The sequence below is a fragment of the Aspergillus ambiguus genome (genome assembly GCF_047715705.1).
Source record: "Aspergillus ambiguus strain CBS 117.58 unplaced genomic scaffold BDV59scaffold_29, whole genome shotgun sequence".
Lineage (NCBI taxonomy): Eukaryota > Fungi > Ascomycota > Eurotiomycetes > Eurotiales > Aspergillaceae > Aspergillus > Aspergillus ambiguus.
Window position 1 is genome coordinate 13,180 of NW_027395542.1, and position 27,405 is coordinate 40,584.

Sequence of the window (27,405 nt, forward strand, 5' to 3'; positions counted from 1 at the left end):
CCTTCAGCTATATCCTCACAGTAACCCTTGTTAGCCAAATATGCGTCGCGTTGCAGGTTCTGGTAATGATCCCGGATTTGGAAGAGAATTCCTAGGATTTCCACAAGCGGAACGTACTAGTCGCCCTCATTCGTGCTCTCGCCTTGCATTAAGCGAAATGTCAGCCTGAAAAGGCCACAAGTCTCATCCGGGATCATCTGAATATATTCTTCCTCAGATAGACACCTAAGAGAATCTCTGAGTGAAGCTCAATACTCTGACCGCGGTGCAAGTCAATGAGCTCTTTGGTATAGACAGCGAATGTATGGGAGTCGTGAGCTTTGTCAGCTCTCGATGTGCAAATAAAGTAGGCGAAATTGGAAGCATCGATTGTCCGAGCGACCCCGTAGATGCTATACGCAACTGGTACATTGTGTCATAGCTTGGGTGGATCTTGGGTATCATCGATGCTAGAAAAAAAGTTTAGATCAGGTTAAAGCCATACGTTTTTGGGGTCTCAAACGTACAGCAATAAGAACGTAGTGCAACAGATCAATAACTTGTTATCTTTGAACAGTTTTCCCCCGGGGGACATGACGAAATTGATTAGATGCGTCGATCAAACTACTACGAATATCCTTTATCGGTGTTTCCTGTAAGTAATGGAGAGGCGTAATCAGGATCTATGCAGATCAATCATCTAGGCAGTTGGAGTGATTAGTTGTAGTGTACTTGCCTTGTTCATCTCTTCTACTGGTGTTGAACACAGCAGCATAGATATTATTGGGCCGAGCAATACAAATGACTGCATCGTCCGGAGCCGAGAGAGCAGAGACGGTTACACTGGTGGTCATGTCCACCCTCGAGTAATTTTCCACGTATATTTTTGGAGGATTCTTCTGTCGAGTAACGTGCCTAAGTTTAGACATATACCCTAGGATGGCGGGATCGAACGCAGGATTAGGACTGACAGCAACAGTGACGTGGATAGATTATTCCTACTACCCACTAACACACTCAATATCCAACCATGGTTTTAAATTAACGACTATTCGTGATGCACAGTTAGCACCCAGGTCTCAGCTATGGAGATTTTGGGGCCTGCCAAAACGGCTCACTGCCGTCATATAACTTACTGAAATACCTCCGTCAATGGTGCGTCAGCACCCGCCATTTATTTAAGCAAGGGTACTGTGGTGATTCTCTGCACACTAAGATGAAAAGCGATGGTTTTTTTATTCCACTTGCTAAGATGATATATGTATCTAAATACAGGAACGAAAACGCGTCTTTTTAGATCCTACCTTCCGTGAAAGGAAGGCGGTATTTCCGGGATTTTTCTGCCACCTGCCCAACGGTACCAATCCAAGCATAATAATATAGATCCTCCATAGTTCAACAGTAGTACGATGCGTGTGGTAAACATATAGAGACACGATAAGAACTATATTGTAAGAGTAATGGAATAAACCAAAGCGGCTCCGTTAAAAGAGGAACGGTAAACTATCAGAAAACCTTCTCTAGTAGGAAATCCCCTAATCGCAGGTCGAATTCGGCCCCCAAATCTCACTGCCTACGTAGACAGTACTCCACATCACCAAATGCATTTTTATATCTGGCTATCCTCTTGCCCTGCCAATATTTATAATCTCCCGCATTTTCCCGCTCTTAAACTCATCTCTAGTGGCCAGATACTAGGGAACATACCTCAACCACTTCAATCGCGGTCATCTGCGCGTCCCATTATGGCTCCAATCACAAAACTCTGGCTCTGCACCATTAAGGATGGCAAAACCATTACGGATCCGTCCTTTATCCAACTCCTCACCGACATCCTAAAACTATGCACTTCATACACAAACCCGGACACCCCATCTCCACACATGCACGCCTTCTATCAAGTCGTCAACAAGCCCTCTCATCTCCTCATGATAACCGGCTATCCGTCCCAAGAACTAAATACCGAAGCAGACAAAGTCTACGCAGAGAAATATCTCCCCCGCCTTTTCGAATATGTCCAGCATCATTGGCTAAGGCAGCTTGAGGTCGATGTTCGGCAGTTTCCGTTGGATGGAGAGAGGGTTATTGTGACTTGTGACTCTGGACCTGGTTCTGGACCTGTGGAGGGTCCTATGAGGGGACTTGGTGGGTGGGATATCTGGAAGATGACGCAGCAGGGGAAGCACCCTGGCATTGTGCAAGGTGTGAGGAGGGATGAGGGGATCGGAGAGAGAGTCTGGGTGCAGATTTTGCCTTGGGACGAGGGTTATGGAGGGGGACTTGGGAGAGAAGCCGAGGAGGGGCCGTTGTACTTGCGGAAAATTATGAGCGGATAGATGGGTGTACCTAGATGGGGCTATCCGGCCACAAAGCTCGGGGCGAGCTTGAGAGAGGGAGATAAGAGAAAATTGAGCTCGAGCTCAAAATTAAAATGCATGAAGAGTAGGAAAACCACCATAGAGAAGTGACCAACTACAGAGTATGAATCTACGACAAAGTGGGGACTGACTGGTAACTTGTGATTGAGAAGTTCTATATCAGACAGTATCGCAAGCCTAATTCGTCGTAACCGACGCTGCAGGAAGCGTTCTACTTTCTTCGCAGCCAGATATGATAGAGCGGATGCCAGGCACAACATCTTCACTTTTAATCCAGCAGCCATACAATCGGACAGGCTAGGTTAGCCTTGGTGACTAGCAGGCTGAAGGCGGAGATAAATTAAATCATGTACTTACGTAGTAATATCTCTGAATACAGTGTGGGAATCGAATTTTCCACGCCATAGGCATGGTATAGAGTATTTTGATACCCTTCTTCCCATATTAAGATACGCTTGGAGGTCTGGGATATTGACGGATTAGAGCATATGAACACCTACGGGGTTGGAGGGACTAGAACAGAGGGCTAAGTCAATGGGCCGATATATTGATGACCAGTGTGATAAAATTGGATGCATCAGCTATGTGACATCAGGCCAGACATGTCAGATACGCAGTATGCTCCACGGTCGTCAGACGTGATCGTACGACCAGCACTGGCGCAGAACCGCCAACTGTCGATCACACTAGGTGCCCATCCACGGTAGTCGTTCGGCTACGTTCTTGCGGCCCCATTGGTCTGCCAACCATACCTTCATCGCCGTGTTGCCTTTGCAGGTTGTAGGTGCGTTGACTGATGGAGATAGGCCGTCGACACACCACATGGTGCGAGAGTTCGTCAGTCGACTCCTCTACTAGGCTTAACATAGAACTACCTTACTACCTTATACATTCACGATCCTTCCCACCTCTGGTGCCCAAAAAAAGACGACTATTCGACCTGAGATGCCCCGATAAACAAGGGGTAGGCAAAAATAATGGTCCCGACGAGGATCGAACTCGCGACATCTGCGTTATTAGCACAGCGCTCTAACCGACTGAGCTACGGGACCTGCTAATGTTTCCGCCGCCGAAAAAGGTTGACTTCTAAAGGACATACTAATCATGTGACCTGTCCTAGGGCTTAGGGCTTTATATAATGGCGGGGCATGACTCAAAACAGGTAGGCAAGCTCAACTGCTGTCGTCACGAGAAGAGATCTCCCATTCCTTCCCAGTGTACCATATTGTCCACACTTCTTCTTTTCATTCTTCACCATACCTCCCCATACAATAATGGCGGACTCCGAGCTCCCTGTCCGCCCCAAGCCTGACGAAGCCCCCGCGGCTGCTGCAACCCCCGCGGACGTTGCGGAACAGACCAAGAGCGCCAGCAAAAGTGCCGCAAAGAAGGCTGCAAAGGAAAAAGCCAAGGCGGAGAAGGCCGCTGCTCGTGCTGCCCAAGAAAAGGCTCAGGCTGCCGCTGCTGATGCCAATGACACCGCGAAGCATCTCTATGGTCAGATGCCCGAGTCCGAAGACGTCCTCCCCACCACGAGATTCACCGAGATCGGTGACGACCACTACGAGAAAGAGATTACTGTCGTGGCTCGCGTCGACAATGCCCGTGTCCAGAGCGCCAAGCTTGCCTTCCTCATGCTGAGACAGCAGGGTGCGAAGATCCAATGTGTCATTGCTGCTACGGAGCCTATCTCCAGACAAATGATCAAGTACACTGGCGGATTGAACGTCAACTCCATCGTGCAGGTCACCGGTATTGTGAAGAAGCCGCAGACCCCTATTGCTTCGGCCACCCTGAGCAACCACGAGATCCACATTCGCAAGGTTTATATGATTTCGGAGGCCGCCCAGCAGTTGCCTATGCAGGTCAAGGATGCGGAGAGACCCCCACCGGAGACAACTGAGGAGGGTTTCCAGACTGATGCTGATGGTGCTCCCATTGTTACGCTCAAGACTCGCCTTGACAACCGTGTTCTTGACCTGCAGACGGAGACTAGCCAAGCTATCACCTGGATTTCCAGCGGTGTTGCCGAGCTGTTCGCAGAGTACATGATTAAGAGTGGATCGCGGTGGATCTTTACCCCGAAGCTTGTGGGTGCGGCTACGGAGGGTGGTAGCGGTGTTTTTGAAGTGAAATATTTCAAGCGCAATGCATACCTGGCCCAAAGTCCCCAGCTGTACAAGCAGATGTGTATCGCTGGTGATATGGAGAGCGTCTTCGAGATCGCCCCTGTTTTCCGTGCTGAGGATAGCAACACTCATAGACATTTGACTGAGGTGAGTCCAAATGGTTGAGACTGCTGTATTTGACACCGGCGGCTGACTTCTCCGTAGTTCGCTGGACTCGATTTTGAAAAGACTTTCCACGCCCACTACCACGAGGTGCTCGAGTTTGCTGAGGACCTCCTCGTCTTCATCCTTACCCAACTCAAGGAGCGTTATGCCGACAAGATTGCCATTATCCAGAAGTCCTACCCCAAGGCTGGTGACTTCAAGCTCCCGAAGGATGGAAAGGCCTTGAGACTGAACTATATGGACGGCGTTGCATTGCTGAAGGAGGCTGGCGTTGATGTCTCCGAACAGGAGCGCTTCGAGAACGATTTCTCTACGGCCATGGAGAAGCAGCTAGGACAGATCATCCGTGACAAGTACGACACCGACTTTTATGTGCTGGACAAGTTCCCTATGGCTGTCCGTCCGTTCTACACCAAATCCTGTCCGCAGGACTCTCGATTCTCTAACTCGTACGATTTCTTTATGCGTGGTGAGGAGATTATGTCCGGTGCTCAGCGTATCAACGATATCAAGGAGCTGGAGGATTCAATGAGAGCTAAGGGGGTTGAGCCGAACCAGGAGGGCTTCGAAGACTACCTGAATGCCTTCCGCCAGGGCTGTCCTCCCCACGCTGGAGGTGGCCTGGGTCTGAACCGTATTGTTATGTTCTTCCTTGGTCTACCTAATGTGCGTCTGGCGTCGTTGTTCCCTCGTGACCCTCAACGCCTGCGCCCTTGAGTGTGTCGTGTGAGCCCGATAATAAAAGAGCTGCATGTTCTAGACTTGTTTTTGGATATAATACGCTTATAAACCAAAAAAAAAATAACTAAAAGATATAAGATAAAGTATATGATGCTAGATGCTTGCTTGGGATTCCCTTGACGGACATACTGTCTTCTCTAGCAGCATCTGACCAGACCCCTGCTTCTTCATATCATAGTTGGTTCTGAGAATCAGCCAATCAGGTCCTGTAGCTCAGTCGGTTAGAGCGTGGTGCTAATAACGCCAAGGTCGCGAGTTCGACCCTCGTCGGGACCACTTTTTTCTCTTTTGCCATCGTTTATTACGTCTACCTCTTTTTAAAACCCCTTACTAACAGAGGCTCTCGGATTAAACAAGTCAATCCAAAGCAGCAAGCCAAAAAGCCCCTTATTTGCCTTTCTTTTGTGAGCGCTCTTTCATACATGACGACCCTAAGCGTTAGCAGTTCTTGGTGTAGGCGAAAGCAGCAGCGAAATTCATATGGGAAGGTCCTGTAGCTCAGTCGGTTAGAGCGTGGTGCTAATAACGCCAAGGTCGCGAGTTCGACCCTCGTCGGGACCATCTTTTTACCACTTTTCAAACTTAGTCGATTTTTTTTCCCCCTGGGAAACGCTCAGACCAGTCCGGCCCTACAGAGTATCAACTCTACCGTGTTAATCGACGCATATGTGTACATATCTCAATGATATTAAGGGATACTGAGAATAGTCCTAGGGGCATCAACTCCTAGTCATCTATGAGAACAAGAATGCACCGTATGTAGGGTATCGATTCACGCAGCGCATGCCAAATAACATCAATTTCGTGTAAAGTACAGATCAGGTGACTGCATTGTCCACAAGATACTTACGACATGCCTCCTTTAGGAGATTAATGCGTCTTTGGGTATGTATAAAAACCTCACGATACCTTTCCAAGCTTTCATGAACGACTTGCTGACGCGTCTTAGAGCCAGCACATATCTCGCGCATGCGAGCCTCCATCTCCTTGCGGAGGAATGGCTTGCTGAGAGACACGCTGTCGGATAGACCGGCGACCACATTGTCATATCCCTCCACCAAAGCAATCCCCAGTTTGGTTGGAATGAGCTCCTTGACGGCGTTGCGGCCACTTCCACGCGAATGGACTGCGACGTAATGGCGTTCTTTGACCTTCGCAATGTGCTCGGACATGGTGGCGTCGGTGCCGATCCCGTTGGCGTCCATCAGTCCGATAAGTTCGGGTTCTGTTAAGTAGTTTGGGGGGGTGGTTTTGCCGTCGAAGATTTTGGCCTCGGTGGGCTCAAATATTTCTCCTGTTTGGAATGGGGGCAACTGCTGACTGCTTTCCCACTTGTCGTAGACGTAGACATCGAGATAATTTCTCTCCAGAACAATTAAACCTTTGGCGTGGAAAGTCTCATCGCCATACTGGATCTCAATCTCTGTGGTTTGGCCTTTTGCATCATCGGAACAACAGGCGAGGAAACGCCGAACGACAAATTCATACACCTTTTTCTCGTCTGCAGACAACGTACTTGGCGAAACCCAGCAAATCGGGTGTATAGGTGGGTGCGCGCGGTCATTGTGACGTCCGGCTCGCGGAGTCCTGAAACCGCCATCAAGGAGACTGGTCCATGAAGATTAGAAAACGTAGACGTGCAGGTAGGTAGCGAGAACATACCCCCGTGCATACTGTCCCCAGTTGCTATCGGGTAATTGTTTTTCAACCAACTTCTTCAGGTCGATACCTTTATCGAACTGATCCGTCTCTGTACGGGGGTAGCTGATAAAACCTCGTGTATATAGTGTCTCTGCAACCTAAAATACACTGAGATTAGCACGACGACGCAGATAAGTCTCCTCAACAATACCTTCATAATCTTTTGACTGTCTAACCGGAGGTACCTGCTTCCCATCATCTGCAGATCAACCGTTGTCAATGGCAAAGGCCTCCACTTGCTGGTCGGTCTCTGATTGACTTTGGTAACCTTGGCCTTCTTTGCTAGCAGACATCTCTCTAGCATCATCGTAACAGCAGCTCTGTCAAAAAGGTGGACTCGTTTCCATAAAAAGTTGACTTTGATATCGTCTCGCTGATGCATGACCTTTATGCCCCAGAATGTTTCGGGTTTGAAATTCTTAACCCGTAAATAACGGTCAACCACGAACCCCAGAGTTGGGAATTGACAAGATCCTATCGAATGTTAGATTCCAGCGAACCTAGGAAGGCCTGAGGCTAAAGTGACGTACCATAGCTTATTATAGTATCAGCAAGAGCCTCTGACAGATGTTTCAGTTGAAGGGTCTGCAAGCGAGTGAAGGCAGCACCAATTCGGAGGTCAAGTTCGATCCTAGCAGCAACTGCATTGGCCTGAAGATCATCCAGCTCAATGAGTGCCCGTGCGGCCCTTAAGACATGACTGGATATTCATTTAGCATTGCGACCTGACAAGGCACCCAGTGGTTCTGGGATGCTTACGCCTTTTCTGTATTGCTAAATCTGGCGCGCTTTACGATGATCCGGGGATTTCCTTCCCTGGCTTGCGTGCGAACCTCGGTGCCAATGTGTTCGCCCTCTCGGTCACAATCGGTCCAAATGAAAAGTGCTTTGCAATTCTTCGCCAGACTCTTGATATTTGTTGCAATAGCGGCTTTGTCCTGGTAATCCATGTTAGCGGCACTCCATGGGCGAATATGAGTGACCCAGTGATTTTCGCACCTCAAATATACCCTCAAGGACAGGGGCTTCAAACAGTGCACCTGGAGGGCAAGATAGCCAGCCCTTGTAATGTGGCTCAAAATCCAGGTTTGTCAAATGCCCGATGACGCTCGTCATGGTCACTGCGCAGGTACCCCAAGGGTTACCGAAATTGAATTCGAACTGGTAGTTCTTCACGTATTGGTTGCCACGGATGGAGACCTACATATTCATCAGCCTGCGCGGTTCCAAAACTGGATGACACACCTACTGTTTGCATTGCGCCGCCAGATAAATGTTGAGCCACAGCCTTTGCAATGGCGGGCTTTTCAGCCACGCATAAGACCCGGGGGACTGGCATGACAACAGATCCGGGTCCACGAGAATACTAAGCAATGTTCATGGTCGATCGAGAGTGTGCCACTGATTGTGGGTCGTTGAGCGAAGCAATTGACCGGGGGGTGATATCGCGAAAAGAACGCGGTAAGGACTGAGTACCGCGTGTTCTGATGCCTGAGGCAGTGAATAAGGTGGTTTCCCGAAGCGGTAAAGCGCAAACTGAGTCGTTTGTTTTGATCATCGTCATTGCTTCTACCCAACTTCTTCTCCCTCCCGACAACCGCACCTCCCCGCATCTCCATCAATCATGGCGCTCCCGCTCCCTGATATCAAGTCCATCGGGGACTGCATCTCGTTTAACCAAACAGTCCTCCCGTTTCTTCCGCAGCTGACGACTCTGCCCGAAAGACTCCAGGTTGTCGCGGCAGCGAAAGATGTGCAAGGCCTGAAGGAGATCTACCTCTCCACGAACCCTTTTGTCTCAGCGCTCGGGCTCTGCCTAGCGCTATCCGTATTCTTTCTTGTCTTCTCGGAACTCAACCGCAACTGGTCTCAAGTGGATCGCTTTTGGAGTATCCTTCCCGCAGTCTACAATGTCCATTTCGCCGCTTGGGCCCGCATGTCGGGTCTGCGCACTGAGGCCTTGGACACCATCGCTGTGATCGCTCTTCTCTGGAGTGTAAGTTTGATATGCACTCTTTCCACCTAGAAACGACATGCAAACTGACTACGGCTTAGGTTCGCCTCACGTTCAACTACTGGCGCAAGGGAGGCTACAAGATCGGTTCCGAGGACTACCGCTGGGCAGTTGTGCGCTCCAAAATCAACAACCGGTTCATATTCTTCCTTTTCAACATCGTATTCATCTCCCTGACGCAGTCCCTGATCCTGCTGCTCGTCTCGGCGCCCGCATACAACTTCCTCCTTCTTTCGCGCCTCCCGCAGATGAAGTCGTTTGAGCTGCCCGACCTGATCTTCTCTCGCGTCGCCTTCTTCTTCCTGATCATCGAATACTTCGCCGACCAGCAACAGTGGCATTTCCACTGCGCCAAGCACGAATACCAAAAGACGGCGCGCATCTCCAACCAGTACAAGAACCAGTTTACTCCCGAGGACCTGGAGCGCGGCTTCGCGGTCAGTGGCCTGTGGTCTCTCTCCCGTCATCCCAACTTTGTCGCCGAGCAAGCTATCTGGCTCACTCTCTACTTGTGGAACTGCTACCGCACCGAGAACTATCTGCAGTGGACCGGCCTCGGCGTTCTCGGTTACCTCCTCATTTTCCAGGGCAGCGTTCGTCTCACCGAGGCGATCAGCGCTAAGAAGTACCCTGAATACCGCGAGTATCAGGCACGTGTTGGACGCTTCATCCCGCGGTTTTCGGTAAAGCCCAAGTACAAGGGAAGCGGCAAGAAGAAGTCTCAGCGTGTTAAGAACGCCGACGATGTCGACCAGACTGCCGCGAAGAAAAGCCAGTGAAGACGTGGTGAATCGGTATATGTTGTAAATCTTTGTTGGTTATATGATACCGGGTTTGGGTCTTTTTCTGCGCATTGACGTACATATTTGACATATAGGATTTTAGTTGTCTGGCTATTCTGGAGTCGTTTTCGTTTCAACTTCCAGTTATTCTAGGTTATACGACCGAGTGGGAATACTATCTGAGGATACTGCCCATTACTCTCGTCTTCCTAAACAGTGGGATGGAACTATACAGGATATAATATCAGTAAAAAACTACCTACTATACAATAGAGTACACTGGATGCTCCTTCAATATGACGACGGCAAGATGCAAGTAAGAGGTAGAGAAGAGGTAGAGGGAAGGGGAGAAGACGAAGGAGAAGGGAGAACAGGTACCTAGATCCTAAAATTTATGAACGCAACAAAAGAAAGAGGAGAATAAGGAAAAAAGTAAATCAAGGTGAAGAAGAAAGGAGATGCTTCCGGATCAATAAATACAAAACCCCAAGATATGTCCCCTCATCAACCGTAAGAATTCTGGTGTTTTTGCAATGCAATTTGTCTATGTCGGATATGGCGTCTGATCTCTTCCATCTTTGCCTTCGGTTTCATCTGGCGTCCCTGCGGGCTCGGGGGGTGCAATTGTGCTCCCTCCGGCACCGTCGAAGTACTTGGCGAATTCTCCGGACTCGGGCCAAGGCCGAGGGCCCAGAAGACGGATCATGTCGTCACGACTGAGGACCTCCTTGGCCAGGAGCTCCTCAGCGACAATACCGACCTCCTTCCTCTTCTCGGTGAGGAGAGTGTGGCACTGCTTGTACGCCTCGTCGACGATACGGCGGACCTCGGAGTCGATGTCGCGGGCCGTGTCCTCGGAGAATGGCTTGTGAAGTTGTTGCTGCGGGTCTTCTTCGTAGTAGATGTATCTCAGCTTGGGGGACATGCCGAACTTGGTCACCATGGCAGTCGCCATCCGGGTGACCTTGTTGAAGTCATCGCTAGCTCCACTGGTGACGGTGTCGAAATGCAGCTCCTCGCTGACACGTCCTCCCAGAGTCATGGCCATACGGTCCATCAGTTGGTTCACGTTCATCAAGTACGTATCACCGCCCGCGGGCAGATACTGGGCGTAACCCAAGGCGCCCTGGCCGCGAGGAATGATGGAAACCTTGAGTAACGGATCGGCCCAGCGGAAATACCAGCCACAGATGGCGTGTCCAGCCTCGTGGTAGGCAACGGTGCGCTTCTCCTCAGGCGAAAGCACAAGGGACTTCTTCTCCAGACCGCCGATAACACGCTCGATAGCTTGCTCGAAGTGCTTCATGGTGACCGTTTCCGCGTTCTCACGGGCCGCTTTGATAAAGGTTAGCTATGAAGTCAAAGAGGAAGACGATGTAGATTAAACGTACCAACTAGCGCGGCCTCATTCACGCAGTTCGCAATGTCAGCACCAGCAAAGCCGGGAGTCAGAGCAGCAAGTCGACCGGTAAGATATTCCATGTCCTCCTTAGTGACAATCTTCTTCAAGTGGACGCGGAAGATTTGCTTGCGGCCATCCATCGTGGGTCTGTCGATAGCGATGTGTCGATCGAAACGTCCCGGACGCATCAGGGCCTTGTCAAGAACGTCGGGTCTGTTCGTACCGGCCAGGACGACCACCTGATCCGAAGTGTTGAAACCGTCCATCTCAGTCAAAATCTGGTTGAGTGTGCTCTCACGCTCATCGTTACCTCCGCCAAAGCTCTGCTTTGCTCTGGATTTACCGATGGCATCGATTTCGTCAATGAAGATGATACAAGGCGTGTTCTTGCGGGCGTTGGCGAACAGATCACGCACACGCGAAGGGCCGACACCGACGAACATCTCGACGAATTCCGAACCACTGACGCTGAAGAAAGGCACGCCAGACTCACCAGCCGTTGCCTTGGCCAGCAATGTCTTACCGGTACCAGGGGGACCCGACAGAATGGCACCACGAGGGATCTTAGCACCAAGCTTCTGGAACTTTTCCGGGTGCTTCAGGAAACTGACAAACTCCATGATCTCAACCTTGGCTTCATCCATGCCAGCGACGTCAGAGAACTTGATCTTGATGTCGGTTTCATGGTTGAAACGCTTGGCGCGACTCTTTCCGATACCGAAGATTCCACTCTGGCCACCTGCACCGCCAGCAGCACGTCTTGATAGCCAGAAGACAGATCCAATCAGCAGCAAAGTAGGAGCGAAGGAAAGGAGAGTGGAGCCCCAGGGTACCTCCTCGACGTAGGCCACAGGGATACGCTCGGCACTGGGGATCGCCAGCTCATCCTGTGCTTCATCCAGGCGACGCTCGAAGCTCTCCACGGATCCGATGCTGAAGTAGTAATGGAACATTGGCTGGTTGGCGGGTGAGTCAGGGTAGATGCGAGCCAAGGCATCGCGGTGCAGTTCGACGCGGACGCGGTTGCTGTTGATGACGGTCAACTTCTCCACCAGGCCCTTGTCGAAGAAGTTCGCCCTGAACTCCTGCCACGTAATCTCCTTGCTTGTTTCGCCAGGGAAGAAGCTGCGGTAGATGTAGTAGGTTACCAGGGAGCTGATCAAGAACCCAGCTGGGTCGAACCGGAACTCGAACACCCGGAAGTTCGGGGGCTTGTTCCCATCTCCGCCCTTCTGCTGACCATCCTGTTGCCGTTGTCCTTGCTGCTGTTGCTGCTGTTCTTTGCCGTCTTCCGACTTCTCCTGCTTCCTCTTCGTCTCCAGGTCGTTTAGCTTACTGGCATAGTCGTTCAGGTGTTTCGACATGTAGCGGGTCAAATTCACATAGTCCATCAACGAGGCGGGTCTCCCGGCTTGCATGTGCTGCTTAATAAAATCCCGGACTTCCGGCGGCAAGCCCTCGTTCATCATAATTGTCCGCACGTCATCCAGCATCTGATGTTGCGAAACGGGCACCCGCTCTTTCAGATGCTTTATGAATTTATCCACCTGCTCCTGCTCTTCCGGACTGAGCTTGGACTGTGGCGATTCCGGCTCTTTGCCGTCTTCAGGCTTACCGCCATCGTTCTTAGGGCCTGATCCTTGACCCGGCGGTTGGTTCGGGTCTTTCTTGTTCGGGGGTTTCGGGTCGTTGGGGGGCTGAGTAGCAAAAGCCCGGACATGGCGCGCTGTAATTAGGGAAGATAGTCTGGACTGGCGGAGGTGCGCTGACAATGGCGCTCCGCGATAGATCGATTCTCCGGCTCTCCTCGAGTATCGAGCGAGGTTGCCTGGCCGCCGGAGTAGGGTGGCCATGGTCGAGGACGGTGGGCCTAGAGGCCGGGGAAAGGGGTAAAAGGGTGTATATATTCGGAGTCAGGAGTGATGGTAGACTGCCGAAGCCATAGACACCCTCGTCGGATCGGGGATTGCAGGAAGGGGCGGGGGGTTGAAAGCTCTTGGGGAGCTGTATGACTGTCGGCGACTTGCAGTGTCGGAGGTTCCTCTGCCACCCGCTCGGCCTGGGATTTTTCTCTTCCGTCCGACGGCTGAGTCATCATCCTCCGAACCTGAACGAACTCGGTAGATGTACTGACGTAGGTAGTAAGCAGTATAGGAAGATGGACGACACGGAGATTTGGAGTCTTTAATGTCCAAGATGGGAGTGGTTTTGTTCATTCTCTAAATACAGCCATAACGATTATGTCCATTGGTACTGGTGGTGAGGCCTAGAAATCTGAAACCCTCGCAAGATGACGTAGAGAAATCGAAACATAAGGTGAAATTGAGGGAGATAATAAAAGATACATATGAAGTGGAGTGGCGGCGCTTCTTAAATTGTCATCATTCTTTCCGAACGCCGTGTATCCCTTAACAATGAAGACATTTGCAAGGCGAAAACCCAATAAATCGACAAGTAGCGAGTGTCCAATCCGGCTCCGCGGATGGCATGTCAGGTACTCTGCACGTATATCCATTCACCATGTTATCATTTCGTCGTGATCACGGTTCATTTTGAGGGGGGGCCTCCGCTCCAAACACAGGGAAGTTAGACGACATATCAGCCCAGTCCCATTCGATCGTCATGGGCATCTGCCAAAGATCCTGGGGAACAAAGGGCTGTTGGAAGGATGTCAAAGGGTTATCGCTAGATGTAGGGAATGGTGTTTGGTGACCGAAGCCTACGCCATCGAGGGCGTGAGGACTAAGCATCTCCTGGAACTCTTGTCCGAGACCAGGCATGGTGTTCATGTTGCCGGCAAGACCGCTGGTGACGGGGGCCGTTTGGTCTGTGCCGAACGACCTTGCGTTATTTGACATATTCGAGCCATTGCCACCTAAGCCACCTGGGTATACGGACGACGGGAATGGCGCAGAAGTAGGCGGTGGATTTGTCGGTTTCGTGGTAGTCGGAGATGGTGTAAGGTTCTCCTCCGGTGTAGTTTGCTGCAGGTTCCGCGGTTCCTCGGGGCTTGTCTTGCGCTTCTTCTTGGAATGAGACTCACGCTCCGCTTTATCTAATACGACCTGCGCGATTCTTTCGAATTCACCGCAGAGGCCAAGCATACGCTTGATACTGCCATTGGATTCGTCGGAGACGAGAGTCGAGAGAAAGTTGACGACAACATTCATCAATTTGACATCTGATCGAGCTCGGGCATCATTTGGATTTTGAAGGATATTGGCGAATAAAGTGACAAGCGCTGAGACCGGATAGTATAGTATCAACCTAGACAGGATTAGCGCACTGCCGCAACCCCGCATGCTCATTTTACCAGCAGTACTTACCAGACACAAGCAAAGTCACCCCGTGGAATGTATTTGATCAAGTTGATGGACGCTCTAGCAGCAGTAACACAGAGCACAGCCGACAGGAAAACCCTTGGATTCAGCGGTCTGGCGTTGAGTCCTTGGATTGCGTAATTGGAAAGTCGACTTGTCCAATAACCGTGGTGCACCGACATGCGGTGGATTGTGGTTAGACAATTGTAGTAGGCAAAGTGAAGAACAACAACGTGCAGAATGAGTGGGGTGTGGGTAGCCTTGATTTCATGCTCCGGCCGGAAGTCAAGAGGGATGTTATCTTTCCATTCCTCGAGATCCTTGTCGAGCTCACCGATCGTGTTTAGCAGTTCACCGTCAGATTGCTTGGACGCTTTGGCGGAGTAGAGCCGTTTGTACACGCGACTTTCGATTGTAGCAAACTGGCACATCGTTCGGAATAAGTTAAATTTACTCTTTCCGTCAGAAAGCGGAACATTGCCAATGTTATCCGGCGGATTATCACTCGGTAGCTCGACATTCATGTCATCATCGTCTTGCACAGGAGGTCGACCAGAACGCAGGCAGATACTGCATGGTGTCAGAATGACCAAAGTGACAACGCGGACGGCACTCAACTCACTCTTTATCAAGTAGGTAGGCAATCCAGAAGACTCGTTTCCGTTGCTCAACTTCTACCGGGTTCAACCCAAAGCCAGAGCCTCGCTTATGGAGGCCAATGCTGTGCGACAGTCTGATGGCTGCAGCGACGAGGAAAAAGGACGGCTGCGGATTCGGCGTTCCTTGCAAAAAGAGAGACTGTGAAGGAATTAGATATATCGCCCGTGTGATCTTTCACAAACCTGAGTGACTTACCATGCCCAGCAGCGCTTGAACGCTTAGAAGATCTGTGTTTCTCATCGTGAGTTCAGTTAGGACTCCCATGGCGTTCTTAAGGTAAAGCCACGCTTTCTTGTCTTCTTCATGAGGGACCAGATTACTCATGACTCGCAGTCTGTGGGAGATAGCAAGGACGACGTTGATACTGGCCCACCAGCCTGACCCCTCATATGGATCTCGGGAATACTGGCGCTCCACCAAATGCATGAATGTCGGCTCGTGGAATAATGGGAACATGCAGTTGAAGTTTTCGAAGAAATCCCGGAAAAGCGATAGTGCTTCTTCTTTTGGCGGCAACGGTTTGAAAACACGACGCGCGAATATGTCGCTGAAGATCTCGGGCTTCCAATACATCCACTTGTTATCGTCGACGTAAGCTGAGGATATCATATCTTGGAACGATGTGTCGCCGGTCTTCTCGTTAACCCATTGGATCCCTTTGGGCGAGAATATGGAGAATCCCGAGGATGACCCTATCATTCAATGTCAGTCTGTCCCACAACCGGCAACCCGCTTCTGTATCCATACCGATATACCGCGTCTCTCCACAGTTATTTGTGACGAGGGAGCACATCATATCTGATAGACCTTCCACCTCGTTTTCGGATTCCTTGGGCGAGTCGGGTGAAGTCGCAGCAGTCCGCGGGCTGGAGTGAGAATCCATCCGGGGGGTCGAATGATGGGATGCGGTGTTCTGTTGCGATGGTGCAGCCGAGGCCGGAACATTAAATCGATTTGGACTCTTTGTGGCATTCGAGCCTCCTCCACCGGCCAACGATCGGTCTGCGAGGCGTTTCTCCAGCGTCCCCAGGTCAGTTTTGCCCCCGTCATCTTCTGACAGGAGACCGGAAAGTCGCAGCAACGACTCCATCCTCCCCAGCCTATTTTCCAGACCTTCGATATATTTCGCTCTGCTCGCCGTTAGCGCTAAAGAGGGAGTCAAGATCACAGCTCGTTTAACAGGCCGTCACGTACCCTTTGGGCGGGTTGCGCTTTTTCTCGACTTGCGTGAAAACACACTCCGTCTTGTAATTCATACAGTGTGAACATTTGGGCATTTTCCCATCGCACTTGATCTTCTTTTTCCGGCACATATCGCAAGCCTGTATTGGGATTAAGAATCAGTCCGCGGCTTGCCAACTTGCACTATGCGGTAGGCGCCACTCACCCTGGCGATCCGCCTTCGTTTTGCGTCATTATTGTCCTCAGTCGCGCCCATTGCGGGCTCGTTCTCAAAGGTAGGATTCGGGAGCATCGCCGACATGGGGGAGCCGTCGTGGCCATAGGCGCCGAAAAGATGGGGCTGTTGGTTCATCAGCATGGGCATGTCGAAGCCCATGCCGTCAGGAGCTTCCCCCATACCATCCATGGCGGGATGTGACGCAGTGGGATGTCGGAGGAAGCGTTCGCACGAAGGGAGTGGAGTCTCAGACCCAAGCGGGTAATGTGTCGAGCGCGATAGTGCAGTGAGAGGGTGCGGGGTCCGTCCACCAGAAACGTTCGAACCCGGACGATGGAGATTTCCGCCGGTTCCCGCAAAGGAGGGACTATAGTGAGAAGGCAAACGACGTCTGTTTCGTCGGTGGAGAACAAGACTGGTCGGTCTAGGGGGGGCGGAGGGCAGACAGCAAGGTGAACAATGAATAATGAAGAGGGGAGAATTTCAATCGATAATGTTACTCAATGACGACCGGCTTACTCAACTTGGGTTCCCCGATTAGGAGGCACGTGGCGACTTGAGGTTCAGAGACGGGAAGACGACCGAGACGACCAACTTCAGAGAGAGAGACATTCGACCTCCCTGATGTAAGCGAAAAGAGGGGAGAGAGTGTCGGATCTTAACCTTGAAGGGCCCATGGAGGAGGAAACAAACGATGCTGCCTTTCTGCCACCAAGACTGACACAAACTAACTAAACCTAGTTTCTAGTTGACTAACTCCGTATCCCCCGTCGTATAGGGCGGACGGAACCCGCTAACCCCGATTCCCGAGCAGCTCGTCCCGCCCGTTTGTCACGTTCCTTTTCCTTTCTTTCAGTGAGTGCCCGTCTGCCGACAGTCGGGTGCGGCCACTTCCGACCAGGAACGACGGTGCTGGACCCCTGATCCCGCTGGTGGAATCGAGGAGATCACCTTGGAATATTCCCGGATTACATTACATCACCTACTTTATTTGCCTTTCTTTTTGTGATGGATAGATAATACTGCATTTCAAACTGACCATGTTCGCAGGAATGTCTTATGGCATCAGAATCAGGAGCGGCGATCTCTCTTTGGATATATCAAAATACAAGTCTCCCTCAGGAGCCCGAAGAAAAAGAATACTATCTTGTCTTCGAAAATCCCACCAACGCCACGCTATGCACCTAAATATACAGACAATATTTTCTTATACAATCGATGGCGTGCAATGTGCCATCCTTTCCCGTCCAGATCCACCGAGTTCTTAACGGTGTCCCTAGGACGGAATCCTTTTCAAGCCTCAAGTGTGCTTGTCGAGGAATTCCTTGGCTTCGTTGATTTTGGTAGCCAGGTAGGGACTTCCACCGCGATCAGGGTGGTTGAGAAGCATGAGCTGACGGTGCTTCTTGCGAACCTTGTCCTTGTTGAGCGTGCGTTCCCTACGCAGTCGGTTAGATATCGCCAGAACAATAAGACCGTAGGCGTAGTGTTCGGCCGGGTGAAGGGGAATCGTACGGGAGTTCCAGAATCAGGGCGGCTTCGCGACGGTTCATCCGGGGTTCGAATCCTCTGCCAGGGTGTCAACAATCACTTCCAAACGCGACACAGTTGAGTCTTCTCATTTAGATGTCACGGACCCTTTGTAGAATGCCTTTCCCATGCTGTTCACGCCTCCCCGGTAGCGGCGGAAAGCGACGAGGCCAGCGCGACCCTGAGCCGAGCGGAAGGGTTAGTCGACAGGCGACGCAACAGATAGGGGAATCGGGGAGATTGCTATCTTACCAAGAAGGCCGTGGTGGCGATACCGAGACCAATAGCCAGAGTGGAAGCCATCTTTGCACCAGAGATGTTGCGATGTGGAGAGGGTTGAGGGTGGAAGAGTCAAACAGTCCGATGGACGGCGGTCGAGATAAAAATTCGGAGCGGCGCCGCCGATTCCCCGTTGGGTTTAGCGGCTTTCCATCGTTTCTCTGCGTTTCTCCAGCTTTTCGAAGTACTCCATGGTTTTTATCGACGATATTTGAGATTCATTTTGGATTTTAATTTTTATTTTGAGTCAACATATTGGTAGCTATGGGCTATACACTGGCTCCCCCAACTACATACTCTACTGGACTGTAATATGAGAACTTCGTGTCTATCAATACACTATAGAGCCCGTGACTACAACAATATAGATTTATGGATTAGGACAATGCACGTATAGAGTACCGAGGAAAGTGAATAATATTTCACTTAAAAGACAGCCATAGATTCACCTCAATGTCATTCACTTGTCAATATTGCTCTTTTAACCCCCCGCTTATCCCTCACTTCTTGTCACCAAAATCTACAATCCAACTTCATGCAGAGCCTGCTGACCTTGAGTTCTGAATGTGGGCCTCACCAGCGCAGAATGGTTGTCCCATTAATGGGATCGCCTTTCTCAGTATGGGTCCATCCTCCAGCATTCTCCCAGACGCAACACCGCCATGAAGGAGCTCAGCGTGAAGGCCTCGCGCCGCTGGCTGACGCCTGCTGCTTTCCCTTCCAGACGCCCTGCTTCTTAATATACGGCAAATCTGGTTCCTCAAACGAGCAAATAGCACCAAGGAGCGCCGTATCTACTGCGAAGTAGAGAGATAAAGTGGTCTCCACAGGATAGGAGCGCGCAACGGTTTCGAAGCAAGCCAACATGGTACGGGGGCTACTTTGGCCTACATCTACTTAACCTTGACCCCGAGCCAAAACGCATTCAGAGGTCTTTGTGGTTGGTTTGGACGCCGTTTTCATCGGCCCACAGCAGCAGCAGCAGTAACAACAACAGCGGGAAGTGGATGGAGCAGGGGAGTTTCGGTGGCTTCGAACCTGAGACCAGAGGGAAACGTCCAAGCGAGCACAGAGGCAAGCACTAGCATTATGCAAGGAGATGGCGAGGACTGCAGTCGACCGACCGCATCTGCTTGGTGTGTAGTTCCTATTCAGTGCGAGAACACGGGAATTAATATGTTGGGAAAGAAGGTGGAAAAAAAAAATAAAATAAAATTAAAAAAAAAAAAAACAAAATAAAATAAACTATTACGAGAATACCGCAAAGAATAGTAAAAAAAACCTTTTATCTAGCAATTATTAAATACTAGCCTGGTTGGCCACACTAGATTCCCGAGAGAAAAGCACCTCGATAGAACCTATCTCCCTCGCACCGGACAAGGCACACTTGCAAGGCCGCTACCACGATGATGACATGTCGGACGGCCCAAGATCTGGAAAGAATCCCGTCGATCTACCAGATCAAAGCTCCCGAGAACGAATCATATCGTCACACGATGCAGGACTCCATTCCGATGGTACCTCTCCTCCGGAACCTTCGGTCTAAGCTACAGATGCCATGCCGGAAGGATCATTCAGGACCGAAGAATTCATCCAACCGGAGAGGAGGATGCAGGTCTTATTCAGATGATGTACACGACAGACGAGGCAATCGACAGAAGCAATTTCCACTAGTCGGAAATACCAGATGATAGAAGGAGGGAAGGGGAACATGCCTCCGAGATGAACACGTAAACAAATAGTCTCCGCCGATCGACGTATTGAAAAGATAATACGAAGGTGTCTTAATGGCATATGCATGGTTAGGTATGCTGGAATGTGTTAGCCTTGAATAGGTTCGCAGCTAGGGAAGGATACATAGAGCATCTACGCAGTACAAAAGTCAGAAGTAGTCTAAAAGTACACTTGAGAAGCATGGTCGTATGCATCCGATACTAATAAATGTTCGCCTTAATAACTGTTCACAGTTAGACCGTCCAAGAACGACGAAGCAAATACCCTATATGAGTGCAAAATACAAGGAGCTGCCGGGCTTTATAGGCTTTTGCCCGTAAAGGCGAATGGGTGTGGCGAAAACGAGGTATGTAAGGACGGGGGACAGGGCAAAGATGACTGCTTTTCTCCCATGGATTCTGGCGTGTGGGAGCGGAAGGAAGTTTGTTGTGACGAGATAAGTGTGGTCGGTATGGCTTCAGATTGTAGTAGACTCCTGTTAGATTCTGAGTTGTCAGTTGACAACCAAGGTGGAAAGTTTCGTGAATCCGATTATTATTTTTTGTCTTTATTTGTCGCTTCGGGGGGAGCGGTACGAAAGGGACTTGCAATCAAGTGAACATGTCCGATGAGAGTTGGAGCCGATTTCGAGATAGAACAAGACATTATGAAGTACGGAGCACCGTGTAAGTTTGTGGATAAATTGATTGTCCGATAAATTTATTCAGTTCATCCCATCGGGATCTGTGTACACGAAGGAAAAAGGGCCCGAGGGCGATGCAAGTGAGTCTTTATAGATAATAGGAAAATGCACATGCCATGTCCGGCGGAGAGGTATGATGCCAGGGGAATGGTACACGGGGGATTTGAACATAACAAAATGGGTGGTGAAAAGAGACCAGTGAACGACAACAAAAAGGGAAAATCAGAGGGAAAATGCGGAGAATCCGGTAGATTCCATCATGCAGTCAGGGGCCCAACATTGCAGAGGCACCGTTGAGTGGTACAATCCCTGAAAATCATCACACACGCAAAAGGGGTGTTTAACTCCAAGCACAACTAACCAAATCACGTCAACGATCGCAAAAAGTGCGCACAAGCTCATACATATCATCAGGTGGGTTCTGCAACATAGCAGAAGAACATCCGGTCGGAGGGGGAGGGCCGGAAGGAGGGCGAAGAGGACAAATGGAGGATTAGGAGGGAGAAAGGGGGAGGGAATAAATGAGCACACAAGTGATTATCTATTCCTCCATACGACCGAACACTCCATCGTCATCGTCGTCGGCCGCAGCGGGACGGTTTCCAAAGTCCACATCTGCATTGCGCGTCTGCCGGGTGGCACGGTCGGCGTCTCCCATCCTCGCTTCTCGCTCATCCGACACCTTATAGGACAGAGATGGATTGTAGGAGAGGGACGGGAAGAGGTTCGCGCTGGAGCCCAGGAAAGCTGTGTCAGCGGGTCCCTTGGTCTTGGACTGATCGAGACTCTGGCTGTGGTTGGTAGCCGAGTGGTTCTGATCCAAGAAGCGGCTGGGCAATGGAGGCACGGGGGGCACGCTGGGGGACATGGGAACCGGCCTCGTTCGGGGAGTTCCAAAGTTGCAGAGACCAATGGCGGCGGCCAGGTCAGCCTCGTCATCCTCGTGCAGCTTGGCCTCTGCAGTCGACGGTCGGGTGTCGATGCTCGAGTGGCGGAAGTGGGAGAACGCGGGGGATGCCCATGGGGCGCTACCGGTGAAAGAGCTCGACGGACCGGATTGGTAGGAGTGAGAGAAATGGGCCGAGATGTTGCCGACGCTGTATCGTTTAGCCCCCGTTGCAGGCTCGATCAGCATTTCGTCGTCGTCATCATCGTCATCATCCTCATCCATGGGCGGGGGAGTGGTTTCCGCCGAGCTGAGGCCATCTCGCACCTCGGAGGAGGCGTCGGGGGAGGCTGATGACACCTCGGAATCCGCCTCAGGGCCGTCCTGGTTCATGTTGACCAAGACCGAGGCGGCCTCGAGCAGCTGGACTTGCTGGTGCTTGGAGATCAACAGTTTGGAGGTAATCGCCCACGCAGGGTCGTGCTCCCACCTAAAAAAGCAGAGACAAGACGTCAACCGACTGCGACGTACGAGGAGAGGGTAGAGGAGACAGCTGGGCAATCAGGGGAACTGGATGACCACGAAGGCGACCGAAGCAGAGCCAACATGGCGCATTCTCCTCCCGATGGAGCCAGATAACCGGATGGCTGATGGGGGGAGAGAACACACATATGCTTGGACAAACAACTGCCATGTTTATACCCTTTCCCACAACGATCGCAGCGCAGTTCGGGAGCGGCCCGCTTTCCTTCGCCCTTGATCAGGTGGGAACCCTCGCTGGCGCGACGGTTTCGGTTCTTGGTGGTGACGGGCTTGTTGGACGAATTATTTTCTTCTGCGGCCGAGGCGGCCGAACCGTCTTGCGAGTGATTCGGAGAGGCCTTGCGAGCGATCGGAGGCTCCTGGTGGGGGCTGTTCATACTCCGTGAGAGGTAGGAGCCGAAGCCGGAGTGGGCTCCGACCGAGCTGGACTCCAGGCCTTTGCGACTCCCACGACGGAGGGCGGGCATGGGGACTCCGGTCGACTCTCCGGCACCGTCTTTCATGGAGGCAGCGACGGCGGCGGCGGCGGCGTTGGCGGCGGCCGCGGTGGTCACACTCTTCCGTCGAGTCACTCGATGGTTGGGGTTTACGGCGCCCAGCGAGATGGAGTGCGAATGGTGGCGAGGGTTAGAGTGAGGGAGGGGACGAGAGAGGGAGAGTTCCTGTAGGTTGCAACCGAACGGGTTAGTATTGGTGGAGGGAAAATGCCGGAAGGCAAAAGCAGGAGCAGTCATACTTTGAACGAAGCCATGATGAGTACGTGGACTCTGGGGAGGCAATCGGATCCCAGGGAGTCCCTTGCGCAAGGATACTGAGTATGACTGGGGGAGAGAATTAGTAGGGGAGATTGGGAAGAATTGAAGAGAAGATAGAGAAGAAGGAAAAGAGGGATTTCATAAGAGGCAGTGAACGGGACATACCTTGGGAAAGCGGAGGGAGCTGACAAGGTTCGGGGCAATGCAATTGAGAGGGAGGCGGAGGAATTGGAAAGAGGGATGTTGGATTGAGGGATTGAGGGGATGAAGGAGAAGAAGGAGAGATCTTGTCAAGTTGAAGAGAAGTGTAAGAAGGAGGGAAGAAAAAAAAAGAAGACGAGGAAAAAAAAAAAAAAAAAAAAAGAGGAGAAAGTTAGAAGAAAGAGGAGAAAAGAGAGAGAAAGAGAGTCTGGATGGACTGACAGCGAGCGATTATTTGGATGGATGACTGGACTGGCTGGACCGAACGGGAGCCTGGCACGAGGAATGGATGGTGGACTGTATGGTAAATACACCGCCGTATGGATGGAGTCTCCCGCTGTCCTGGCGGGGCCCTTTGGGTTCGCTAGTCGACCGAAATGGATTCACAGTAATGCGGGGGTGGTGATCGCCGAGAGGAGTCCGCAGGAGGGGGAGATGACCGTCAGGAGATTTGACTGGGGGAGATGGAGATTCTGGAAAGTTGACAGCATCGGACGGACAAAGAATTGAGACGACAAAGAAGATGGGCTGGAAGTAATCTCCTGAAGTTGTTGGTTCCTGACTAAGGGCTGAGAGGGCTGTGATATCAGGCGGCTCCACCGGGGGCAACTGACCACAGGTCAGCCTGATGATGTGATGGTATCTTACTATGGGTATGCAATGAATGTATCTATTTATGTTTTTTTTTTCCCTATTTGATAAAATCTTCACTACCCTCTCGTCCCTACTTAGTATCCTTCATCTACTCAACTAGGCATTGCTACAGGTACCTGGTAGGTACTAGCTAGTAGGTAGAGGCAGCAAGACAATACATACTGACACGCGGACATCGACCGGTCTAGGGCCCTGGATTCCCCCAACTGGTGGGCACATGATGTCATCCGCCCCCAGACAACACCCAATTAATGACCATACCGTACCGTACGGTCACCAATCCCTCTCCAGCTGATGTCCGTGCAGTCGTCTCGATTCTCTCTGATCCAAGCGCCTTATCAGGTGTCGCAGCACTACCACCCTACCCACTCCCGCTAAGGCAAGTCATCGGACCTCCACTGCCTATCACATCGCCCGGAAGTCGTAGATCCGCTCCCTCCACGTCCGAGGACTCAGCGTCGGCTGCGGTCGGTCCCTGGGACGGTCGTCCGCTTGGGGTAAAGGCCTGTATGTGGCCGTATTGTCCTTTACCACGGGTCCCTGACCAGTCCGGAAAATTGGACCGTCCCTGAAGTGATGGAAGCTAAACTGGCCCTTGGCAGCATTCCTCCGACCTCTCGTGGGAGGGGGGCCAATTTGGTCTTGCGCAAGAATTCGCTCCTCCGTAGCACAGCATGCCGGGCGTCCCCACTGGCTGGGAACAGACAATGGGATCGCTGTCATTTTCTTTGTTGCTGATCCGCTCCTTATCTATAAATAATAATTTCCTTACTTAATCCTCCGGATCCTTTGTCTCCTGAAAGAATCCACCGTCCAGTCTTATCGTCTCCCCCTGTCATGTGATCCCTTCCAGGCGGAAGGTTTCCGCCGGCAGATTGTCCCACCGCCTCCACCCTCCACCAATCGGCGCCCAACCATCCCATTGGCCTCAAGTTCTGCATACCAAAAAAAAAATATCATGGACTATCAACAACCCCCTCCGCCTGGAAGATCCCCTTGATCCAGTGCAAGACAGATTCCACCGTGGGAGACCATATAGCCGAACTGTCTCAAACGACAGCCCCCCAAAGATGCTTCATTCCCGCCTTCGTCCCCTCCCCCGCCGCCATCAACCGCCCGAGTCCGTCCCCTCTGCCCCTCTGCCAGAGTTCCAGGACGAGGACGCCCCGATCAACGAAGACCCCGAGGACCTCTTCTCCGCCTTTCTGCCTCATCTCTTCCCAGATGACGCTCCCTCCTTCCACGGCAATCCTGGCCAACGCCTCCTCTACAGCTCGCCCCGATACGGCAACCTCGAAATCATGGTGCCCTCCTATCCCAGCCAGAGCGAGAACCGCTCGCAGGAGATCGCCGCCGGTCTGCCCCGCGAAGACGGCAAGCCGAATCAAGTCGACGAGGGCCGACGGCTCTTCGCCCACTTCCTCTGGAGCGCAGCCATGGTAGTGGCAGAGGGGGTCGAGAAGGCCGAAACGCTCTCGGCGCTCGGGCAGCTGGACGCCGACACGGCCATGTGGACGGTCAAGGGGGAGAGCGTGTTAGAATTAGGCGCCGGTGAGCTAACCCCTCCGCAACGACCCGCATTGCCTGTATTTGTCTAACCGTATCGCCTGCCTGCCTCCCAGGCGCGGCATTACCCTCCGTCATCTGCGGTCTTGCCGGAGCCACCGCCGTCACCATCACCGACCACCCGTCCTCGCCCGCCTTCGCCGGCGCAATCGACTTCAACATGGCACACAACCTGCGCAACATCCCGCCCACGACGACGACGGTCACGCGCCAGCCGCACGAATGGGGCACGCTAGAGTCCGACCCGTGGGCCGCCGCGCACAAGGGCGCCTTCAGCCGGATCATCGCAGCCGATTGTTACTGGATGCGGTCGCAGCATGAGAACCTCGTGCGCACGATGGACTGGTTCCTCGCGCCGGGCGGAAAGATCTGGGTCGTGGCGGGCTTCCACACCGGGCGCACGATCGTGGCGTGGTTCTTCGAGACGGCCGTGCAGAGCGGGCTGGAGATCGAGCGCATCCACGAACGAGACCTCATCTCGACCACGGACGACGGGGCCGAAATCCGCCGCGACTGGGTGCCCACGCGCGACGGCGAGGGCCCGGAGAACCGCCGCCGCTGGTGCGTCGTCGCCCTGCTCAAGCGAAGAGGGGAGTAACGTTTCCCCTACCGGACCGTGTATATAGAATTGCATAGAACTGATAGATAGACGTGGCATGTCATGAATGATGAATATATGAGACTTAGCCAACCGACCCCCACCCCTCCTCCCTCCCGGCCACAGCAGTCAGTAGACCTCGATCTACACCCGCTGGAAACACACCGTACACACCCCCTGCCCTTCTTTCCCCCCAAACCGAAACCGCGGATACTCCACCCTCCCCCAGACAGCCAGCCGATCCTGCACCCCGTCCTCTGCGCGCGTGAACCACGCGACGAGCTCCTCCTCCGTCCAATTGCAGCTCGTCACCACCACAAACCCCCCGGGCCGCACCAGCCGCCGCGCAATGCCCGGGTAGCGCTCACACACGCGGCGGCGTACGGCCCTCTTCGGCGCTGCCGCGGCGTCCTCCGTTTCCTCCTCCACCACCTCATCGGACAGCGACACGGCGTCGAACGTGCCCTTATCCAGCACGATGTCAAACCCGCCCTGCGTATACGGGAACCAATCGAGAGACGGGGCGTTGCCGGCGCTGGCCGCATCCGACAGGGCATCCGTCGCGTGGAGGATATCCCACTCCTCGAACCGGATATCGGTGTCGACGGCCTCCTCCGCATCCCCATCCTCATCCGCCAAATACGCGGAGTGGATCTTCAGCCGCTGCAGCTCGCGCGCCAGCTCGACGCTCCGCGGCGAGTAGTCCACGCCGACCATGGGGCCGGCGAAGCCGCCGCGCGTGCGCAGCAGGGCGAGCATGCTGCCGTTGCCGGTGCCCAGGTCGAGGATGCTGGGGCGGGCGTGGTGGCAGGGCGCGAGCGGGAACGCCTCGTCGGTGAGGAACTGGAGCACTTTGTCCGGGGCGTTGTGTTCGGAGAACCACGACGTGCCGGGGTCGTCGTCGTCGTCGACGGATTCGTCACTGTCGCTGTTGCTGTCGCTGTCATGGTCTTTGGCGGGCCGGGACGGAGATGGTGTTGGCGGGGCGGCGCTGCGCTTCGAGCCGATGTGCGTGAGGGTCCTGGCGTAGAAGGCCTCCCAGCTGTGCGAGCGGGGTGGTGATTAGCTGGGGCATTTTTGAAGAGATGGTCGGGGGGGTTGATAGTCGGTGCGGTTCTCTGCGCAGCGTGCGCGATGCTTTCTTTCTCCGCAGAGGGGTAGCGCAGCGGGGGAGGTGAAAATCTTTGACCACGTACTAGTCCTTTGTGCCCAGCTCGCTGGGTGACAGATACGTCGGATGACTGTCCTCGGCCATCTTCTCAGTCCCGAGAATGGGCCTCTGTGTTCCTGTGGGGGTTTCTCCCGCG

The 27,405-nt window shown here is 52.5% G+C and overlaps 11 protein-coding genes and 3 non-coding genes across 14 annotated transcripts; 7 read left to right on the forward strand and 7 right to left on the reverse strand.

Annotated features, from left to right (window-relative positions):
* The first annotated feature begins 1,537 nt into the window (after window positions 1-1,537).
* BDV59DRAFT_183562 (uncharacterized protein) lies at window positions 1,538-2,852 on the forward strand. Its single transcript, XM_073690551.1, has 2 exons — window positions 1,538-2,622; window positions 2,715-2,852. The coding sequence occupies exon 1, from the start codon at window positions 1,581-1,583 to the stop codon at window positions 2,313-2,315; it is 735 nt and encodes a 244-aa protein (XP_073545511.1). The 5' UTR covers window positions 1,538-1,580; the 3' UTR covers window positions 2,316-2,622; window positions 2,715-2,852.
* Window positions 2,853-3,072: 220 nt separating this feature from the next.
* dps1 (putative aspartyl-tRNA synthetase Dps1) lies at window positions 3,073-5,513 on the forward strand. The gene is made up of 2 exons (XM_073690552.1): window positions 3,073-4,633; window positions 4,691-5,513. The coding sequence occupies exons 1-2, from the start codon at window positions 3,632-3,634 to the stop codon at window positions 5,366-5,368; spliced, it is 1,680 nt and encodes a 559-aa protein (XP_073545512.1). The 5' UTR covers window positions 3,073-3,631; the 3' UTR covers window positions 5,369-5,513.
* BDV59DRAFT_t129 lies at window positions 3,336-3,409 on the reverse strand. Its single transcript has one exon. It is a non-coding gene; the product is annotated as a tRNA-Ile (tRNA).
* Window positions 5,514-5,594: 81 nt separating the features above from the next.
* On the forward strand, window positions 5,595-5,668 carry BDV59DRAFT_t126. The gene has a single exon. It is a non-coding gene; the product is annotated as a tRNA-Ile (tRNA).
* Window positions 5,669-5,879: 211 nt separating this feature from the next.
* On the forward strand, window positions 5,880-5,953 carry BDV59DRAFT_t127. Its single transcript has one exon. It is a non-coding gene; the product is annotated as a tRNA-Ile (tRNA).
* Window positions 5,954-6,092: 139 nt separating this feature from the next.
* Window positions 6,093-8,518, reverse strand: BDV59DRAFT_183567 (DNA topoisomerase 3). The gene is made up of 7 exons (XM_073690553.1): window positions 8,343-8,518; window positions 8,093-8,293; window positions 7,853-8,031; window positions 7,624-7,793; window positions 7,245-7,567; window positions 7,055-7,191; window positions 6,093-7,000 (listed from the first exon to the last, which is right to left on the reverse strand). The coding sequence occupies exons 1-7, from the start codon at window positions 8,430-8,432 to the stop codon at window positions 6,211-6,213; spliced, it is 1,890 nt and encodes a 629-aa protein (XP_073545513.1). The 5' UTR covers window positions 8,433-8,518; the 3' UTR covers window positions 6,093-6,210.
* Window positions 8,519-8,689: 171 nt separating this feature from the next.
* BDV59DRAFT_76654 (DUF1295 domain protein) lies at window positions 8,690-10,160 on the forward strand. Its single transcript, XM_073697070.1, has 2 exons — window positions 8,690-9,089; window positions 9,149-10,160. Exons 1-2 carry the CDS (start codon window positions 8,718-8,720, stop codon window positions 9,884-9,886), a joined length of 1,110 nt encoding a protein of 369 aa, XP_073545514.1. The 5' UTR covers window positions 8,690-8,717; the 3' UTR covers window positions 9,887-10,160.
* A 3-nt stretch (window positions 10,161-10,163) lies between these two features.
* On the reverse strand, window positions 10,164-13,314 carry BDV59DRAFT_183569 (ATP-dependent metallopeptidase FtsH/Yme1/Tma family protein). Its single transcript, XM_073690554.1, has 2 exons — window positions 11,281-13,314; window positions 10,164-11,224 (listed from the first exon to the last, which is right to left on the reverse strand). The coding sequence occupies exons 1-2, from the start codon at window positions 13,142-13,144 to the stop codon at window positions 10,434-10,436; spliced, it is 2,655 nt and encodes an 884-aa protein (XP_073545515.1). The 5' UTR covers window positions 13,145-13,314; the 3' UTR covers window positions 10,164-10,433.
* Window positions 13,315-13,444: 130 nt separating this feature from the next.
* On the reverse strand, window positions 13,445-17,441 carry atrR (transcription factor atrR). The gene is made up of 7 exons (XM_073690555.1): window positions 16,659-17,441; window positions 16,466-16,593; window positions 16,019-16,401; window positions 15,467-15,963; window positions 15,234-15,409; window positions 14,618-15,181; window positions 13,445-14,558 (listed from the first exon to the last, which is right to left on the reverse strand). Exons 1-7 carry the CDS (start codon window positions 16,857-16,859, stop codon window positions 13,832-13,834), a joined length of 2,676 nt encoding a protein of 891 aa, XP_073545516.1. The 5' UTR covers window positions 16,860-17,441; the 3' UTR covers window positions 13,445-13,831.
* Window positions 17,442-17,541: 100 nt separating this feature from the next.
* On the reverse strand, window positions 17,542-18,537 carry pam18 (putative mitochondrial DnaJ chaperone (Tim14)). Its single transcript, XM_073690556.1, has 4 exons — window positions 18,453-18,537; window positions 18,308-18,381; window positions 18,186-18,239; window positions 17,542-18,109 (listed from the first exon to the last, which is right to left on the reverse strand). The coding sequence occupies exons 1-4, from the start codon at window positions 18,501-18,503 to the stop codon at window positions 17,971-17,973; spliced, it is 318 nt and encodes a 105-aa protein (XP_073545517.1). The 5' UTR covers window positions 18,504-18,537; the 3' UTR covers window positions 17,542-17,970.
* A 2,272-nt stretch (window positions 18,538-20,809) lies between these two features.
* BDV59DRAFT_183577 (putative C2H2 finger domain protein) lies at window positions 20,810-23,440 on the reverse strand. The gene is made up of 4 exons (XM_073690557.1): window positions 23,245-23,440; window positions 23,061-23,145; window positions 22,451-22,986; window positions 20,810-22,271 (listed from the first exon to the last, which is right to left on the reverse strand). Exons 2-4 carry the CDS (start codon window positions 23,073-23,075, stop codon window positions 21,437-21,439), a joined length of 1,386 nt encoding a protein of 461 aa, XP_073545518.1. The 5' UTR covers window positions 23,076-23,145; window positions 23,245-23,440; the 3' UTR covers window positions 20,810-21,436.
* A 585-nt stretch (window positions 23,441-24,025) lies between these two features.
* On the forward strand, window positions 24,026-24,645 carry BDV59DRAFT_183581 (uncharacterized protein). The gene has a single exon (XM_073690558.1). It carries the CDS (start codon window positions 24,186-24,188, stop codon window positions 24,504-24,506), a length of 321 nt encoding a protein of 106 aa, XP_073545519.1. The 5' UTR covers window positions 24,026-24,185; the 3' UTR covers window positions 24,507-24,645.
* Window positions 24,646-24,661: 16 nt separating this feature from the next.
* Window positions 24,662-26,167, forward strand: BDV59DRAFT_76751 (putative nicotinamide N-methyltransferase). The gene is made up of 2 exons (XM_073697071.1): window positions 24,662-25,485; window positions 25,557-26,167. The coding sequence occupies exons 1-2, from the start codon at window positions 25,005-25,007 to the stop codon at window positions 26,096-26,098; spliced, it is 1,023 nt and encodes a 340-aa protein (XP_073545520.1). The 5' UTR covers window positions 24,662-25,004; the 3' UTR covers window positions 26,099-26,167.
* Window positions 26,168-26,242: 75 nt separating this feature from the next.
* BDV59DRAFT_204020 (putative S-adenosylmethionine-dependent methyltransferase) lies at window positions 26,243-27,353 on the reverse strand (the record flags this gene model as incomplete). The annotated part of the gene is made up of 2 exons (XM_073694360.1): window positions 26,243-27,140; window positions 27,295-27,353. The coding sequence occupies 2 exons, from the start codon at window positions 27,351-27,353 to the stop codon at window positions 26,243-26,245; spliced, it is 957 nt and encodes a 318-aa protein (XP_073545521.1).
* Between the last annotated feature and the right edge of the window lie 52 nt (window positions 27,354-27,405).

Coding starts and splice junctions, on each gene's coding strand:
- BDV59DRAFT_76654 (XM_073697070.1), top strand. CDS start 8,718: ATGGCGCTCCCGCTCCCTGATATCAAGTCCATCGGGGACTGCATCTCG. Junction 9,090..9,148: donor TGATCGCTCTTCTCTGGAGT/GTAAGTTTGATA, acceptor ACTACGGCTTAG/GTTCGCCTCACGTTCAACTA.
- BDV59DRAFT_183567 (XM_073690553.1), bottom strand. CDS start 8,432: ATGCCAGTCCCCCGGGTCTTATGCGTGGCTGAAAAGCCCGCCATTGCA. Junction 7,794..7,852: donor TTTAGCAATACAGAAAAGGC/GTAAGCATCCCA, acceptor ATGAATATCCAG/TCATGTCTTAAGGGCCGCAC. Junction 7,001..7,054: donor TGGGGACAGTATGCACGGGG/GTATGTTCTCGC, acceptor TTCATGGACCAG/TCTCCTTGATGGCGGTTTCA.
- atrR (XM_073690555.1), bottom strand. CDS start 16,859: ATGGATGGTATGGGGGAAGCTCCTGACGGCATGGGCTTCGACATGCCC. Junction 16,594..16,658: donor AACGAAGGCGGATCGCCAGG/GTGAGTGGCGCC, acceptor ATCCCAATACAG/GCTTGCGATATGTGCCGGAA. Junction 14,559..14,617: donor GGTGACTTTGCTTGTGTCTG/GTAAGTACTGCT, acceptor AATCCTGTCTAG/GTTGATACTATACTATCCGG.
- dps1 (XM_073690552.1), top strand. CDS start 3,632: ATGGCGGACTCCGAGCTCCCTGTCCGCCCCAAGCCTGACGAAGCCCCC. Junction 4,634..4,690: donor CTCATAGACATTTGACTGAG/GTGAGTCCAAAT, acceptor ACTTCTCCGTAG/TTCGCTGGACTCGATTTTGA.
- BDV59DRAFT_183562 (XM_073690551.1), top strand. CDS start 1,581: ATGCATTTTTATATCTGGCTATCCTCTTGCCCTGCCAATATTTATAAT.
- BDV59DRAFT_183577 (XM_073690557.1), bottom strand. Junction 22,272..22,450: donor AGTTGTTTGTCCAAGCATAT/GTGTGTTCTCTC, acceptor CTGCTTTTTTAG/GTGGGAGCACGACCCTGCGT.
- BDV59DRAFT_183581 (XM_073690558.1), top strand. CDS start 24,186: ATGACCATACCGTACCGTACGGTCACCAATCCCTCTCCAGCTGATGTC.
- BDV59DRAFT_76751 (XM_073697071.1), top strand. CDS start 25,005: ATGCTTCATTCCCGCCTTCGTCCCCTCCCCCGCCGCCATCAACCGCCC. Junction 25,486..25,556: donor CGTGTTAGAATTAGGCGCCG/GTGAGCTAACCC, acceptor CCTGCCTCCCAG/GCGCGGCATTACCCTCCGTC.
- BDV59DRAFT_183569 (XM_073690554.1), bottom strand. CDS start 13,144: ATGGCCACCCTACTCCGGCGGCCAGGCAACCTCGCTCGATACTCGAGG. Junction 11,225..11,280: donor GAATGAGGCCGCGCTAGTTG/GTACGTTTAATC, acceptor CCTTTATCAAAG/CGGCCCGTGAGAACGCGGAA.
- pam18 (XM_073690556.1), bottom strand. CDS start 18,503: ATGGCTTCCACTCTGGCTATTGGTCTCGGTATCGCCACCACGGCCTTC. Junction 18,382..18,452: donor TCGCCACCACGGCCTTCTTG/GTAAGATAGCAA, acceptor CGCTCGGCTCAG/GGTCGCGCTGGCCTCGTCGC. Junction 18,110..18,185: donor GCCCTGATTCTGGAACTCCC/GTACGATTCCCC, acceptor CCGACTGCGTAG/GGAACGCACGCTCAACAAGG.